At 34.1% G+C, this 14,505-nt stretch overlaps 1 protein-coding gene across 15 annotated transcripts in view; it reads right to left on the minus strand.

Moving 5' to 3' along the window:
- LOC124946386 (LHFPL tetraspan subfamily member 6 protein-like) overlaps positions 1–14,505 on the minus strand; it is a 61,292-nt gene that overhangs the window by 15,276 nt on the left and 31,511 nt on the right. For 6 of the 15 annotated variants that reach the window (XR_007100041.1, XR_007100038.1, XR_007100040.1 and 3 more), the window contains one exon: positions 12,898–14,505. This exon is cut by the window's right edge. The exons of 7 other annotated variants lie outside the window; for them this stretch is intronic. Coding sequence is in view for 2 of the 8 variants with exons in the window: in XM_047486985.1 (XP_047342941.1) it covers positions 8,895–9,076 (182 nt within the window). In the remaining 6 variants the exon portion in view is untranslated. Of the gene's footprint in view, positions 1–8,717; positions 9,077–11,705; positions 12,353–12,897 lie in introns of those variants that run through there. 2 more of the 15 variants (XM_047486985.1, XM_047486993.1) reach the window with 2 other exon arrangements.

Consider the following 14,505-nt stretch of genomic DNA (forward strand, 5'->3'; position numbering starts at 1 on the left):
ATAATAATAAAAAAACAAAAAAAAAAGAGAAGACTTTTACATTCTAACAATAGATATTAAATATTTATTATTATTAAAACACAAAACGATGCGATAAAAAATGATGCGACAGAATATTTTTATTTTTACTTTCGTAAACCCAATCTAATAATTTCTAAGATATTAAGTTTATTTGAGCTTCGACGACAAACGCATTGAGTAATTCAATTTCATAGTATGTATCGTTAAGAAGTGGCAAGCGTAGGTAAAACGGAGTTATCTCTCTCTCTCTCTCCCTCCTTCTCTCACTCTCTCTCTCTCTCTCTCTCTCTCTCTCTCTCTTTCTCTCTCTTTGCCTGTCTCTCTCGATTTCTCTTTATGTTGGATCCCAAAGGTTCGTCGTCAAGGATGCGAGATTCCAAGGCGGTGATGTGGTCACGGCTGACGAGCTTCTATGTACATACACACGGAATTAAAGGCAATAGGAGTTCGCCACTTCGGCGAAAGTGCAGAGCGCTTCGTTAACTCGTGGCATACTCGAAGGACGTGTCTAGGATGCGAACTAAGAGCCAACGAGGCTGTCTCTTCGAATAGAGGTGATACAGCATTTATGGGACATCGCAGGCGGTTACTATCGTCGGTTACCACGATCTAACGGTCGTTGGACCCTATACTGTATTGCTTTGATCGAAACCCGAGCCTGGAGGAGTTAGACCACGACGAAAAATGGACGATGAAAAGAAAAAAAAAAAAAAAGAAAGGAAAAAAATAGAGAGAAATTACCTTTCGACCTTTACTAGTTTTTAAACAACAGCACATTTTCCTGTCTCTTTTTTTGCCTCTCTCTCTCTCTCTCTCTCTCTCTTTCTTTCTTTCTTTCTTTTTCTCTCTTTCTCTTTCTCCCTTTCTCTCTTTTTTAATAACAAGTAATCGAGAATCGGTTATTGGCAAAAATCAAAAACATTAACTAGCATTCATATTCCATCTACGTATTTTGCACGCTCGATATAATACGAAGTATTGATCTATTGTTAGTAAAGTATAAAAGGACAACATGGAAATGGAAAGAGGAAAAAGAAGAGATAGGAAAAAGGAACCCTCACGAGTGTATACATATACATACATATATATATATATATGTATGTATACATATAGGTATATACATGAATAGGTACATATGTATAGGTACGTTTGGAGGAACGTCGACGAGACAGACGTTTTTCGTTCGTCTTTTTCTGGTACTCCCGTAGACCAATTGAATCTGCAGTTTCAGAGAAAGGTAGCCGTCTTGCACGGATGCAGAGATTTTCTTCTACGAACTCGATCGGAGAGTTCCTTATAGAATTTCAAAGTCCAGCAAAGACTTGCCAAAGCTAGGAGGCGTGGTGACACGCGCGCCATGACTCGAACCGTTGTACGTGAGCGCCAAGGCCAATAATCCTTTTTTTAATTCCACTCGAATATCACGTGGCGTCGACATCGAAAATCATTGTCCCCAGTAGATAAAACGATTCACAAGCTTGAGAAATCGTAAAAAATTGTTATTCATTTCATTTATACTCTATCTCTCTTTTTCTTTCACTTTTAATGAAAAATTTAATTATTACAACTAAGCTATTCAATGATATTTTCATCTTATATGTATTTTGTATTATATTATTGTTTTTTAATTCGATAAAATAAAATTGCGAATTTCACAAACTTATCGTTGGAAGAAAGAAAAGATGCTTATCTTTGCAACTAAAAGTATCGGTGAAGGATCGAATGATAGGAAAAAGAAGAAAGATAATAGAGATAGAGATAGATAGATAGATAGATAGAGAGAAAGAGAGAGAGAGAGAGAAATAGAGAGAAGGAAAAGAAGAAAGTTAGTTCGTACTTTTGTCTTTTTTTTCAATCCTCTTCTTTTTCTTCCTCTTTCTCTTCTTCTTCTTCTTCTTCTTCTTCTTCTTCTTCTTCTTCTTCTCGAAAGTTGGAGAAAGATCAGGGAAAAGTCAGATAGGCCGAAACGAATAAACCTTTCAGACCGGCTTGGTTATCTCGTGGGACACGTCGAAAGTAAAGCACGAGACGAAAAGAGAAAGAGAGAGAGAGAGAGAGAGAGAGAGAGAGAGGGACAGGCAAGTAAGTCTCAAGAGAGACAGACAAAGAGAAAAAAGAGAGAAAAAGAGTAATGATTACTGAATTCGAATATCCACTAAAGAACGAAGCAAGTAAGTACGAAGGATTATATATACGATGACAGATAAGAAAGAAAAAGAAAAAAGATAAAGATATAGAAAGAGAGTGTGAGAAAAAGAGAGAGAGGGAGAGAGAGAGAGAGAGAGAGAGAGAAAAATAGAGAAAAAAAGAGAGAAAGAGATAGGGTGGGAGAGAAAGAGAGAAAGAATTGCCAAAAGGGAAAAGTGAAACGATCATGGAAACCATTAATTGCTCACGGCTTTCGAGCTTGGTAAAGGGTGGTTAGTTTCTTCGTTACTTCAACGAGAGACTCTTTTCCTTCTTTACATCCTTTCCAATCTTTCTGCTGAGAAGAAAGTTTTCCAAAAAAAAAAAGGAAAAGAAAAATGACGACGGCCATGTTTTCGATCGAATTAAATACAAGTCAATCGAACGTTCAACCACGAAGGGGAGGTCCACCGGTGGTGTCGCGCTTTCGCCAAGCTTTAGGATTCCTCGATGAAAACCGAAGAGAGAAAGAGAGAGAGAGAGAGAGAGAGAGAGAGAGAATGATGCAACGGTGGTCCGTTTGATCGATCGACACTAGAATGTTCGTTGGCTCTGAGCCGTTACGGAGGACGCAACGTTGATCGCATAATTACTCTACGGATTGACGTGTATAGCACTTCTCGTCGACGTTACGAGGAAGAGTGAAAAATAAAGGATAAGGGGAGCGCTGTCGAGAACGAACGAATGAGAGAAAGAGACGAACAGAGCGGCTGATGGAATCGATAACAAAACCCCCAAACGTATATATATATATATATATATATATATATATGTATATATATGTATATATATATATATCCTCTTGACGCGGTTAACATTTAAACATTTTCATTTCGACCACTTTCGAATTGTCGCTTAAACGAAAGCCACCAATTTCGAAATTGAAATTCAACTGAAAATAAAACCGATCTTTTCGTGAAACTCATCGATATTTGTCAGCCATTATCATCAGCTATTTTCTCTCTCTCTCTCTCTCTCTCTCTCTCACACACACAATTACAGTATACTTTCTCGTAGAAAAAGATTTCAAATGTATAGCATACCATACCACTCGTTGGAACTATAAAGTTTCGAGATTTTAGAGAGATGGGATATAAAGTAAACGCCTTGAGCTTTGTGTTTCTTTTTAACGTATCTAACGTAATGTGTTCGAGAAAGATAGAGAGTAAAAGAGAGATGATGATTGTATCTCACCACCTTTCTATCGAAATAAGGGGTGAACGTTTCACCCGTACGATCGATGCAAGATGGAATGTGAATCTTCTATCCTTTAAAGTATCACACCGAGATTCGTAGACCCTCGATAATATACGCTTGATATCGCTAGAGATACGAAAAGGATCGATATACGAAAACAGATTCGATGAATGTATTGGAGACTATGCTATAGAGATATATTTGAAAAAGGAAGCAAATAGCGATAGCCAACATTTATGCTCGTCCGATTTCTCTCCCTTTCTTTCTTTGTCTCCTTTGAAATTTCTGATCGTAAAGATCGAAATCGATCGTCCTGGGACAAAGAAGTAACGATTTTATTTCTGTTGAAAAGAGCAAAACAAACGCTACGATCGGATTTGATAGAAAAGTTAAAATAAAATAGATACGTTCGTCATGTTCGAAATAAAAGAAAGAAAAACAAAATGAAAAAGAACTCTCGAAAACATACATATATATATATATATATATATATATATATGTGTGTGTGTGTGTGTAAAAGTATAGATATATAATATTCAGATATATATCACGAACACGTAGGCAACGTTTTTCTTCGCTTTTCACAAGCCCTAGACTAACTCTTAACCGTAAAGTGGAATGTTAATTTGCCATGAGCTTCGTTCTACATGTAAACGTCAAAACTATTTACGAATAACAGTTCGTATATGTTCTCACGTAGTATGTATAAACGTTGAACGAAGCTTTCGTACGAATATATATATATATATATATATACATATATGCGTTCACGACTCTCAAGCATATTTTCATCGCAAATGAAAATTCATCAGATACTACAGCGAGATCGTCATTACTATTACGACAAAGTTGATTCGATTCAAGTTCAATCCCCTTTTTTCTTTCTTATTATTATTGTTTATACTCGAGCTGGTTAATTGCTTTTTAAATTAAGCCTCAAAGAGAATTAACATATTCAAGTATCTGTGAAAACGTAACCACCAGCATTTTACGTCTGCTCACCTACAAAATTCCCTATCTTTTCTCTTTCTCTCTCTCTCTCTCTCTCTCTCGCTTTTTCTCATTTTGAATCTTTCCCCTATTTTCCTCTTCCTTCCTTCGCCTCTTCAACTTCTCAACGAAGCAAAGGAAATTAGCAGCGTTTTAGAGGGAATCGTCGTCTCTCCGCTCTCAGCAAACGTAAATCGGACATACGTAAACCAGCTACATGTGTACGCGACACAAATGCGAATTGGATGTCCAAACTAAGTAATCACACGACTCGCGCTAACAAGCTATCTCGTTAATACTCGACGGACAAGATTATCTCTCTTAGGAAAGAAACAACCGCATTGTTCGAGTCTCACGATCTCCTGTCGAGTAGTAATATTCTAGTAGAAAGTACTATGAAAAAGTATGCATTTGTGTGTCGTGCGTGTGTGTGTTTGTGTGTGTGTAAGAAAGAAAAAGAAAAAGATTGATTGTTTATAAAGCTTGAGAGTAATGTCATATCGATCTTTCATGCTCGAGGCTGGGATCTTCTCTTCTCTTTTTTTTTTTTCTTTTCAGACTTTTTCAGCATACGTCTCGTTAAAAATGTCTCGATATCATTTGTCTCTCGTACAATGAATTTACAAAAGGAACAACATATTATCCGTCCTTTTCTCTCTCTCTCTCTCTCTCTCTCTCTCTTTCTCTCTCTCTCTCTCTCTCATCTTCGGAAATTATTGATCTTCGTATTTTCATTACTTTTAAATTTATTTGATGGTAATAAAAAGTTAAAATTTCGATCAAGTTCTTTTATTTAAGTTTTATCCAATACGTGCCGGTATGCCAGAATGCAAACGAAGGAAAAAACTTTCATCTGACCGAAGTTGAGATCTAAGGATCGAAGGATCTACCAGAAAAAGAGAGAGAGAGAGAGAGAGAGAGAGAATAAAAAAGATGGTAGAATTTAACAAGGAACTTATTAGAATTTATTTTCCCAAAGACGAACTCTAAACTAACGAACTTTCGCACAACAAAATTATATTCCACGACGATTTCCATCTTCGCGGCAGGATTAATTAAAGTTAAATTTATCTTCGTATTGGGGACGAAGGCCGCATTCGATGCGAGTTTCTTTCCTTCAACTTAGCCGCTGATTGTGGATTACGAATGAACGAAATCGAATCGAGTATGCAACGAGCAATTAAAGGATACTTTTCTCCCTTCTCTCTGTCTTTCAATGTCACTGTAAATACGAATTTGAAGAAAAGTTAAACGGATATTTACTTTCTATTTGTGTCAAACGTTCACTCGTTTCTATGCAAATTGCGAGAGAGAGAGAGAGAGAGAGAGAGAGAGAGAGAGAGAGAGAAAGATAAATAGATAGAGAAAGGGAGAGAGAGACGGCTTACGGTATAATGAATACATCAAAAAAAGCGGAGAAACAGAAAAAGTGCTTAAAACAAAAATATATAAACTGATCCGATATAAACGCGATATTAAATTTCTTGTAACGGTGAAAAAAAGAAAGAAGAGTTCTTTTCAAATAAATAAAAATTTATTTCCTATTATATGGGAAAATGAATCGGTTGGATATCGCATATATACCAACCTATGTGGATACACTTATATTAAATTATTACATTAACGCAAAGCTCGTTTTCGAGAGAAATATCAAACACGAGTCATGCTCTAAAAGAAATTTAATATTTTCCACTTTAATTAATATTTCATTAATTTACTCTTTAAATAAGACGAATAACGTTAATTCATAACCAACGTCGCATTCTCGTTCTAATAAAATCGTTAAGAAAAAGCCAGTCTAATATTGCGCTTAATTGCAGATCCGACACGTTGCTCTTATCGGTCGATCAAACGAAACGAGCAAAACGAAATTAAACCTTACACATTTCTGTTTAATTTTTTTCATATTTCTTTTTTTCTCTTTGTATAATTTTCTTCCTTGTTTATTTTTTTTTCTCTTCTTTGTTCTACTTTTTAAACATTACTTTTGTTGTATATACTAATAAACAAGCGTAAACGTATTACTCGTTACGAATAACCAAATGTTTTACTAATAAAAATTACGTACGCTATACGAAAAACCTGTTTTTATTCGTTATAAACGTAAACCATTGTACATGTATAGAAAAGAATAGAAATTAAAAAGAATCGAACGCAAAAGAAAAAAAGAAAAAGAAAAAGAAAAAAAAGAAAGAAAAGGAAGACAAAGAACTAAAGAAATTAATTACTACATTGAATATCTGACTATGGAATAATATTGAAAATGAATTTAATAAATTATTTCGTCATTCGGAAGTGTCCAATCCACATAATACTTACTACATCCATGAAAATATTTAATACTGAAAGGATTAACAATAGAATATCTGACGCTGGTTTCGTGTAAACACACTCGTATCATCCCAGCTTTTACGATTTGCCATTCAACTATTCTCTCTCTCTCTCTCTCTCTCTCTCTCTCTCTCTCTCTCTCTCTTTCTCTTTCTCTTTCTCTTTCTTTCTTTGAAAAGTTCTGTAAAGCGTCGGTGCAAATGGAAGAAGCAGTATGCTTTTTCATTCTTTATCGTAGCAGTTAAACAAACATTTGATTAAATATTTCATTGACAATTTCACGATCTTACAAAGGTCTACCATTCAAGGTCATCTAGCTTGAAGCTTAACTTCCCTGAAAGAGAAAGCAAAAGGGGGAGAGAGAAAGAGAGAGAGAGAGAGAGAGGGGAGAGAAAGAGAAGAAATATATATATATATATATATATATATATATATATATAATTAAGACCGAATCTATAGTTCATTGTTCTATTTGTGTGCTTTTCTCTCAATCGTCCTTATATATATTCCCTCTTTATGTACCCTGTCGTCTCTCACACGTTTCGTGCGACATTGAGAAAATCACTCGCGAATAGTTTCGCCTTTCTAACGAAATTCCATGAAACTTTGCGTCTCCTCACAAATGGCTTATCTTTCTTCATACTACTCATTCCTTTCTCCGATAGAATCGAATCAAAGCAAATCCTTAACCCTTTTCGAAGTTTCTCTTTTCGCTTTTGTCGTGAATAGACTCTATTTAACACTTTCATTTAAAATCGAATGTGTACAATAAGAGTAAAAAAAAATTCGAACGAAATGTATGTGCGTGTGTGTATGTGTGTGTATATTGTCCACAATACTTTCTTTCGTTAGACAATAGATATATTAATTAGTCAAAATGTAAATGATTTTCATTATTTTTGTAAAATGTCATTTTTAAAATCTAATCGTATCTTTTCCTCGAAACATTATTATATAATAATTTATTATAATACACTATTATATAAAATTTTATTTAATTCCTATTGTTTTATCTGATATATACAATATGAGGTATATCTTGATATGTATATCAGAATAATATTGCTGATGGTTTTGTATTATCGGTTCAATGATAATAGTCAAGAGATGTAAACAAACCAGTTGCATATTAAATGTATAATAGATACATGAGACTCCCTTTTGGGGAGCCATTGGTCTGCGAACGGTGGTCAATTGTTGAGTGCAAGAGCTATGAATCCATAGATCATGTAACTACTCTGTAAGGAGTTTGCTTCGATTTCTCGTTCGTAAACTGTTATGATATCTGAAGGTTATGAATATGCACTTGACCCGATCACGTGTATTTGTTTACGTTTCCTGACTCGTCTTATTGAACGTACCTATTAATTAATTCTTCTTCCCTCTTACTGCACAAATTTCCAAACGTCTGCGTGATAATATTAACCCATTCATATATCTTCTAACAGAAAATTATAGAATGCTATGTAACGTTGACGAGAAATTGTTAATTAAATAATTATTGTTTTAATTAAAAGAAACAAAAATCGATAGATAAGTAATATAAATTAAAAACGTATAGAAGCCGAACGACCGTAACAGTCGAGTGTCTACTTACGACTGCATCCTTTCGTTTTCTCTATCGACTTCATCGTCCTCTAACGCTTATCTGTTGTTTGTTTTGTCTCATTCACATCTCTGTAGTTCTATCTCTCTTTCTCACTCTCTCTCTCTCTCTCTCTCTCTCTCTCTCTCTGTCTGTCTGTCTGTCTCTCTCTGACTCTCTCATTCACCATGAAGATGATCTAATCAATTCAAGTCATATATTTTTTTAATATATAAAAATATTCTTTCGTGTAATTAAAAATTTTTAATAGCAGCGTAATAAAAAAGAAAAAAAAAAGAAAAAAGAAATAAATAAATAATAATAAAATAAAGTAAAATGAAGTGCGTAAAAAATTTTCGATTTACAATTGGATTACGTTCATCAAATTATGACGAACAATATAATTAATATCTTTAAGAAAAGAATTTTTCTCCATCGAACAAAATCGTATCAGATATTAAAATGATATCAACTCTATTAGAAAGAAATAGTTGAACGAAAATATAGGAATATCGCATATCGATGAAAAATATAAAGACGAGAAGGTGGATGAAGAAGAAATCTTGAAAGAAAAGGCAAACCCTTATATAGGCAAGGAAACGAGTTTCCTAGGAAAGCTAGGGGATCGAGTGTAGCAGGTGCTTCGCGGTCCGATGGCACAGGTCATCGTCGGATTTCCATTATGGCACGATGCTCGATTCACCGGTCTCGTTGAATAATGAACGAGCAGCCGGTAGACAGGGCTGACGGCAGAGAAGCGTCCCTCTGAAACCACCAGTAAAATCGATGCGGGACGAGTTCGCAACCTCCTCTTCGTTGTTCTCTTTCTCTCTCATTCTCTCTCATATTCCCTCTTTCTTTCTCCCTCTTTCTTTCTTTCTCTCTCTCTCTCTCTCTCTCTCTCTCTCTCTCTCTTTCTCTCTCTGTCTTTTACTCTTATTCTCCTATCGCGAATGAGAAAGCAGTCTACCGTCGCGTTGAGACGCACTAGAAATATGGAAAAGAGAAAGAGATAGATATATAGATAGAAAGAGAAAGAGAGAGAGAGAGAGAGAGAGAGAGAAAGAGAGAGAGATAAAGAAAGAGAGAGAAAGAGGATAGAGAAAGATGACCTCGTGACCGAACGCGTGACCTCGTCATTTATAATTTCGGCCATCCGAATCTTTAATATCCGGTCTGAGGGCGCGACGATAGAGGAATAAGGGGAGCGGAGGGGGGGTTAGTGAAACGGGATGAGGGAAAGATATGGGTGTCTCCGTGGTTCGCGAGCCGAGGGTAATGGCTATGAAACGACGAGTTTCTACGCACCTACCTTCATCGATCGTTCGTATGAGTGCGGGAGAGATAGAGAAAAAGAAGTTAGAAAAAGAAAGATAAAAAGAGAAAGACAGAGAGAAAGAGAGAGACAGAGAGAGAGAGAGAGAGAGAGAGAGAGAGAAAGACTTAGCAAGCGATTATGATGAAGCGACTTCCTTTAACTTTTGCAATTTATACTTTCGAGTTTTGGATTGACAAGTATGAATTTTTAAGGGAGTATACGAAAGCTTCGCTTTCCCTTCTTCCTTCTTCCTTATCTCACTCTTTCTCTCTCTCTCGCTCTTTCTCTCTCTCTCTCTCTCTCTCTCTCTCTCTTACACATGTATCTTCTACGAGTATCAAGAGTCTCTTCTTCTTCTTCTTCGTCTACGTGAATCTCTAGAAATGTCCACGATGAAGAAGATACGAAAATCGTCGATTTGGGATATCTTGCTGAAGGCAAGATTCTTCTCTCATTCACGTACTTTTCCTGTTAGCCAAAGTAAATTAATTTTGAAATCTTAATTGAAGCCGATCCTTCGAGCTCCAATATCAAGGATATATCGAAAAAGAGAGAGAGAGAGAGAGAGAGAGAAACAGAGAAATAGAGAAAGTAAGATAGAAAATTATTTAACCGGTTTGTTTATTAAAAACGAAACCTTACGAAAGAAAATATTATTTTTCTATCGTATTATATTAATTAAAATCGCGAAGAATATGATACATGAACGTGTATCATGTCGCTTGACTTGCAAATTCAATGCAATATGACAACTATCGTTAGGAACTTTCTCTAAGAAATTTCTTCGTGCTCTTAACAATATTAATGATCCTAATCGTACGATGTAATTATTAAACTTTTCTCTCCCTCTCTCTCTTTGTCTTTCTTTTCCCATATATTTTTTTTCCTAATGCCAAATTCCATGATAATTACACGTCGAGTTTGACTAAATTTGTCAAATATAATATAACAAACTCATTCGTATATTTCGTATATTTTATTTACACTGAAAAGAAAAAAAAAAGAAACGCATAAATTAAATTCAAATTAAGTATTAATATAATATTGAACGAATTAGAAGGTTATAGAAAAAAGGAGAGGGGCGGGTCTCATAAGTGTCGTGAAGAAGTCAGTGCCGATCATCAAAGAAAAAAGAAAAAAAAAAAAAAAAACAAGAAAAAAGAAAAAATCGAAAAAATCGAAAAATACTTACGGTACTAAAACACGTCACTATTCGATGCGTAACTAAACGAATTTTTGAAATAGGATAGGAGGAGAGAAGATGCTTTATAGAGAAATAGAAAAATATGTGAGATATCTACGTAAAGTTTCTTGACAGTCAAGGCTAAACGTAAACACGTTGGCCCGTTCGTCTTTTAAAAAGAAAGGGTATGAGAATGCCGAACGTGCGCGAACCTCATGTCACGTACATCTGCGCGTAAATTGAACTGCAGCCCGAATGTCTGCATGTGCGAGCTATAAAATACTTTTCCCATTCCATTTCTCTGTCCAACATCCCCCACCAATCTCTTTTCTATCGTTCCACTTTCCAGTGAAGGGAGAGATCATCCCAGATGTGTCGTTTCAATTAACGATTCATCGAAATGAATCTTATCCCTCGGTAGAACAACGCTAACGATCAACGTCTATCGTTAATTACGAACTGTCGAGCGTTTATTAATTAGCGTTTATTTTCAGTTTTACCTAGAAGCTATATAGGAAGTCCTTCTCGTACAAGGTAACTTATTCTCATCTTACGAGATTTAACGTCTGTTAGGAAAGACGACGGTAATGAATCTTAGATACGAATACGTTCTTCCGTTTAATGTTTCTTTAATGTTCACGTTCCTTCGCCTATTTTAAATATCGATCCAGTCAAGAATTATCTCTCGTTAACGTTAAATTATTACTAAGTTATCAGGGCCGACTCTTTCGATCGATAAATGATTATCTAACTTCTTGAAAGTACTTTACGTAGAACGAAAATATGTATATTTTATATATAACATAATATATAGTATATATATATATAATATAAATATATATATATATATATATATATAAAAGGAAGAAAGATAATTTATAAAATATATGTATACACATAAATACACACACACACACGCGCACACACACACACACACACACATATATATATATTAGAAGAACTGAGTCATCGATCAAACTGTTCTTCCTACATAAGCTGTAATACATCATAGAATTTCCTGAAATAAATATACATATACATATTTCGCGTCGTATAAAAGTCGAGAGATCTCATGATTATTAAAATACGCGGCGGGAGCGCGTCCTGTTCGACGTAAAACCATTCATAGGAGAAATGATGGACGAGGATGTGTCGAAGGGTGCAAGAGACGAATGTGTGTGTTTTTTTTTTTTTTTCATTTATGCACGGCCGCGTACAAAAATAGCCCGAGTCAATCGAAATCAAACGACTTTTGTTCTTTTTTAATCTATCTCTCTTTTATCTCTCTTTCTCTCTTTTGCTTTGGCTAATTGTTATTAACGTCAAAGAACAAATTTTACTTCGTTGCAATTCACTTACGTATATGTAATTACGTGTATGTATACATATATATTTAAGTTCGTACATACCTACCTGTTTTGGTTATTTGACGATAAAAGTTACTGTGATCATTATAAAGAAGAAAAAAGTATAAAGAAATGTAAAATTTCTTCGAATTTGTTGACTGTATCTTCATCCATGGCATATCTTCGTTCTTTTTCTAAAAAGAATATTGTCAGAAGTACAAATATTTTCAAAAGTTTTCCTCTTTCTCTTTCATTTTTATTATAAAATATAATAATATTTAACACTTACGTCACATCGAATATACATAACACCTATGTACACGTGAATCGCATACACGTATATATATATATATATATATATATATATATATATATATATTTATATATTTATGCATATGTACAATTACCGCCATACGCATACATGCGCATATAAATTTTCTTAATTCCTTTAGAAAAAAAAGAAAAGAAAAAAACAAGCCCTTAAAAAGATCTTAATATTAAAGTAAAAACGATTAAATCGTTTATAATGATCGTTCCAGCAGATTATTTGCTTCATTATGATATTCGAGAGATTCAATCTTATATATCCTTAACGTACAATATAACCATAAGCTTCTTAATCGGTTATCGTATTCGTTCGTATAATTTATTTGAAATTTTTTCATAATATTTCTCTTTGGATTTTTTTTCTTTTCTTTTTCTTTTATTTCTTTTTACTTTTTTTTTTTTTTCTTTTTTATCGAGAATCTCTCATACGATTTAAATAGTCAGAAAAAGAGGAATACTTAATGTTCTCGTTATATTAACGTACAGACAAAGTAAATGTTCTCTCTCTCTCTCTTTCCCTCTCTCTCTTTCTCTTTCTATTATATACATTATTTCATTCTCGTCTAAGTCTACATATACATATATCCATTTTCTTTTTTAACAATCGTCCATTCCGTTCCGTGTCACGAAACCCTTTATCCTTTCTTTTCGTCGACGGATATCCACTTTGCAAAGGAATAATGAAGAATAATTAGATTTCGAACAATGCTTCGAAGCCGATACTCCCAGCTAGATTACGAATTATCAAGGACGATATGCTCAATAATCAAAACGCGATGGGGCTGATAAAATCGTCTGGTATTCGGATCGATCCGCAAAACAAATATAGAAGGGTCGATGTACGATCTTGCGAGCGTGAAATCGTTTCATTACAGCAGACCGAGTGCATTTTTTCATTCCTATAGATATATACCAGGTGTATATGTACATACATATATATGTGTTGATATATATATATATATATATATATATATACATATATGTATTTATATGTGTGTGTGTATAAAGCGTGTATAAAGCTTACTATATATGTACTGTCTTGCATTTACGTCACAATCTAAGTTTTCACGTTTCACGCGACGGGTACACGTACATGCTCTCTTAAATTCAATTTAAGACAAATAGAAGAAATAAACAGAATAAAATGTACCTAGAAAAATCTATATATCAGTACATTTCATGACTTTATTATAACGAAATTTCATTGCCGTTCATTTTGTTCAAGAAGATAAAGAAAAGAAAAAAGGAAGAGTTAAACGTTTTGACCTTTCACAAAAGATAATAATGATTGGTGCTATTTCGTTCTCAGAGAAGAAGAAGAAGAAGAAAAAAAAAAAAAAGGAAAAAGAAAAAACTTAATAAAAAAAGAAATATAAACGATTCGTCGAATCTACTACATTAACGAAACTCATTTCGTTATGATGATTTTGCGGTTAACGAAATATTACGCGACAATGATATCTCTTCTCTTTGTAATGCAAAATGTTGTGGAACGTCGATGGTCGATTCGATATATGCTGTGTAAGGTCGTTAGAAGCATAAGCTCGTTCATGCGAGATAGTAAAATGAAGAGGGCTTACACAATGGCAGAAATTGCTTTACGAATTTCCCAGCTTGCATCACGCGAAGAATTAAGTAAACTCGATACGAAATGTTATTACAATAGATCGCAACAATATTGTATTATCTATGTATAAATACATATGCATAGTTTACAAGGCGTTAGATAGTAACCGTGGTCCAACCTCTCGGAAAAGTTATTGATTCATTAGGGAAGAAAAATGAATAGAAATTACGGATTAACAGTTTCGTTTTCTTTTTCCTGTTTCCATAAAAAAAAGAAAAAAAAAAAAAAAAAGAAAAAAGAATAAAAAAACAGAAACAAAAAAAAGAAAAAAGAAGAAAAAATAATATCAACTTTGTAAATAACGTTTCATTACTTTAATAAATCTCGTAACGTACATTTTCGTCGCGAAATGTACAAAACAAAAAGATATAAAACAATAATTAATATAATGAT

This window comes from Vespa velutina, chromosome 2 (genome assembly GCF_912470025.1).
Source record: "Vespa velutina chromosome 2, iVesVel2.1, whole genome shotgun sequence".
Classification (NCBI taxonomy): Eukaryota; Metazoa; Arthropoda; class Insecta; order Hymenoptera; family Vespidae; genus Vespa; species Vespa velutina.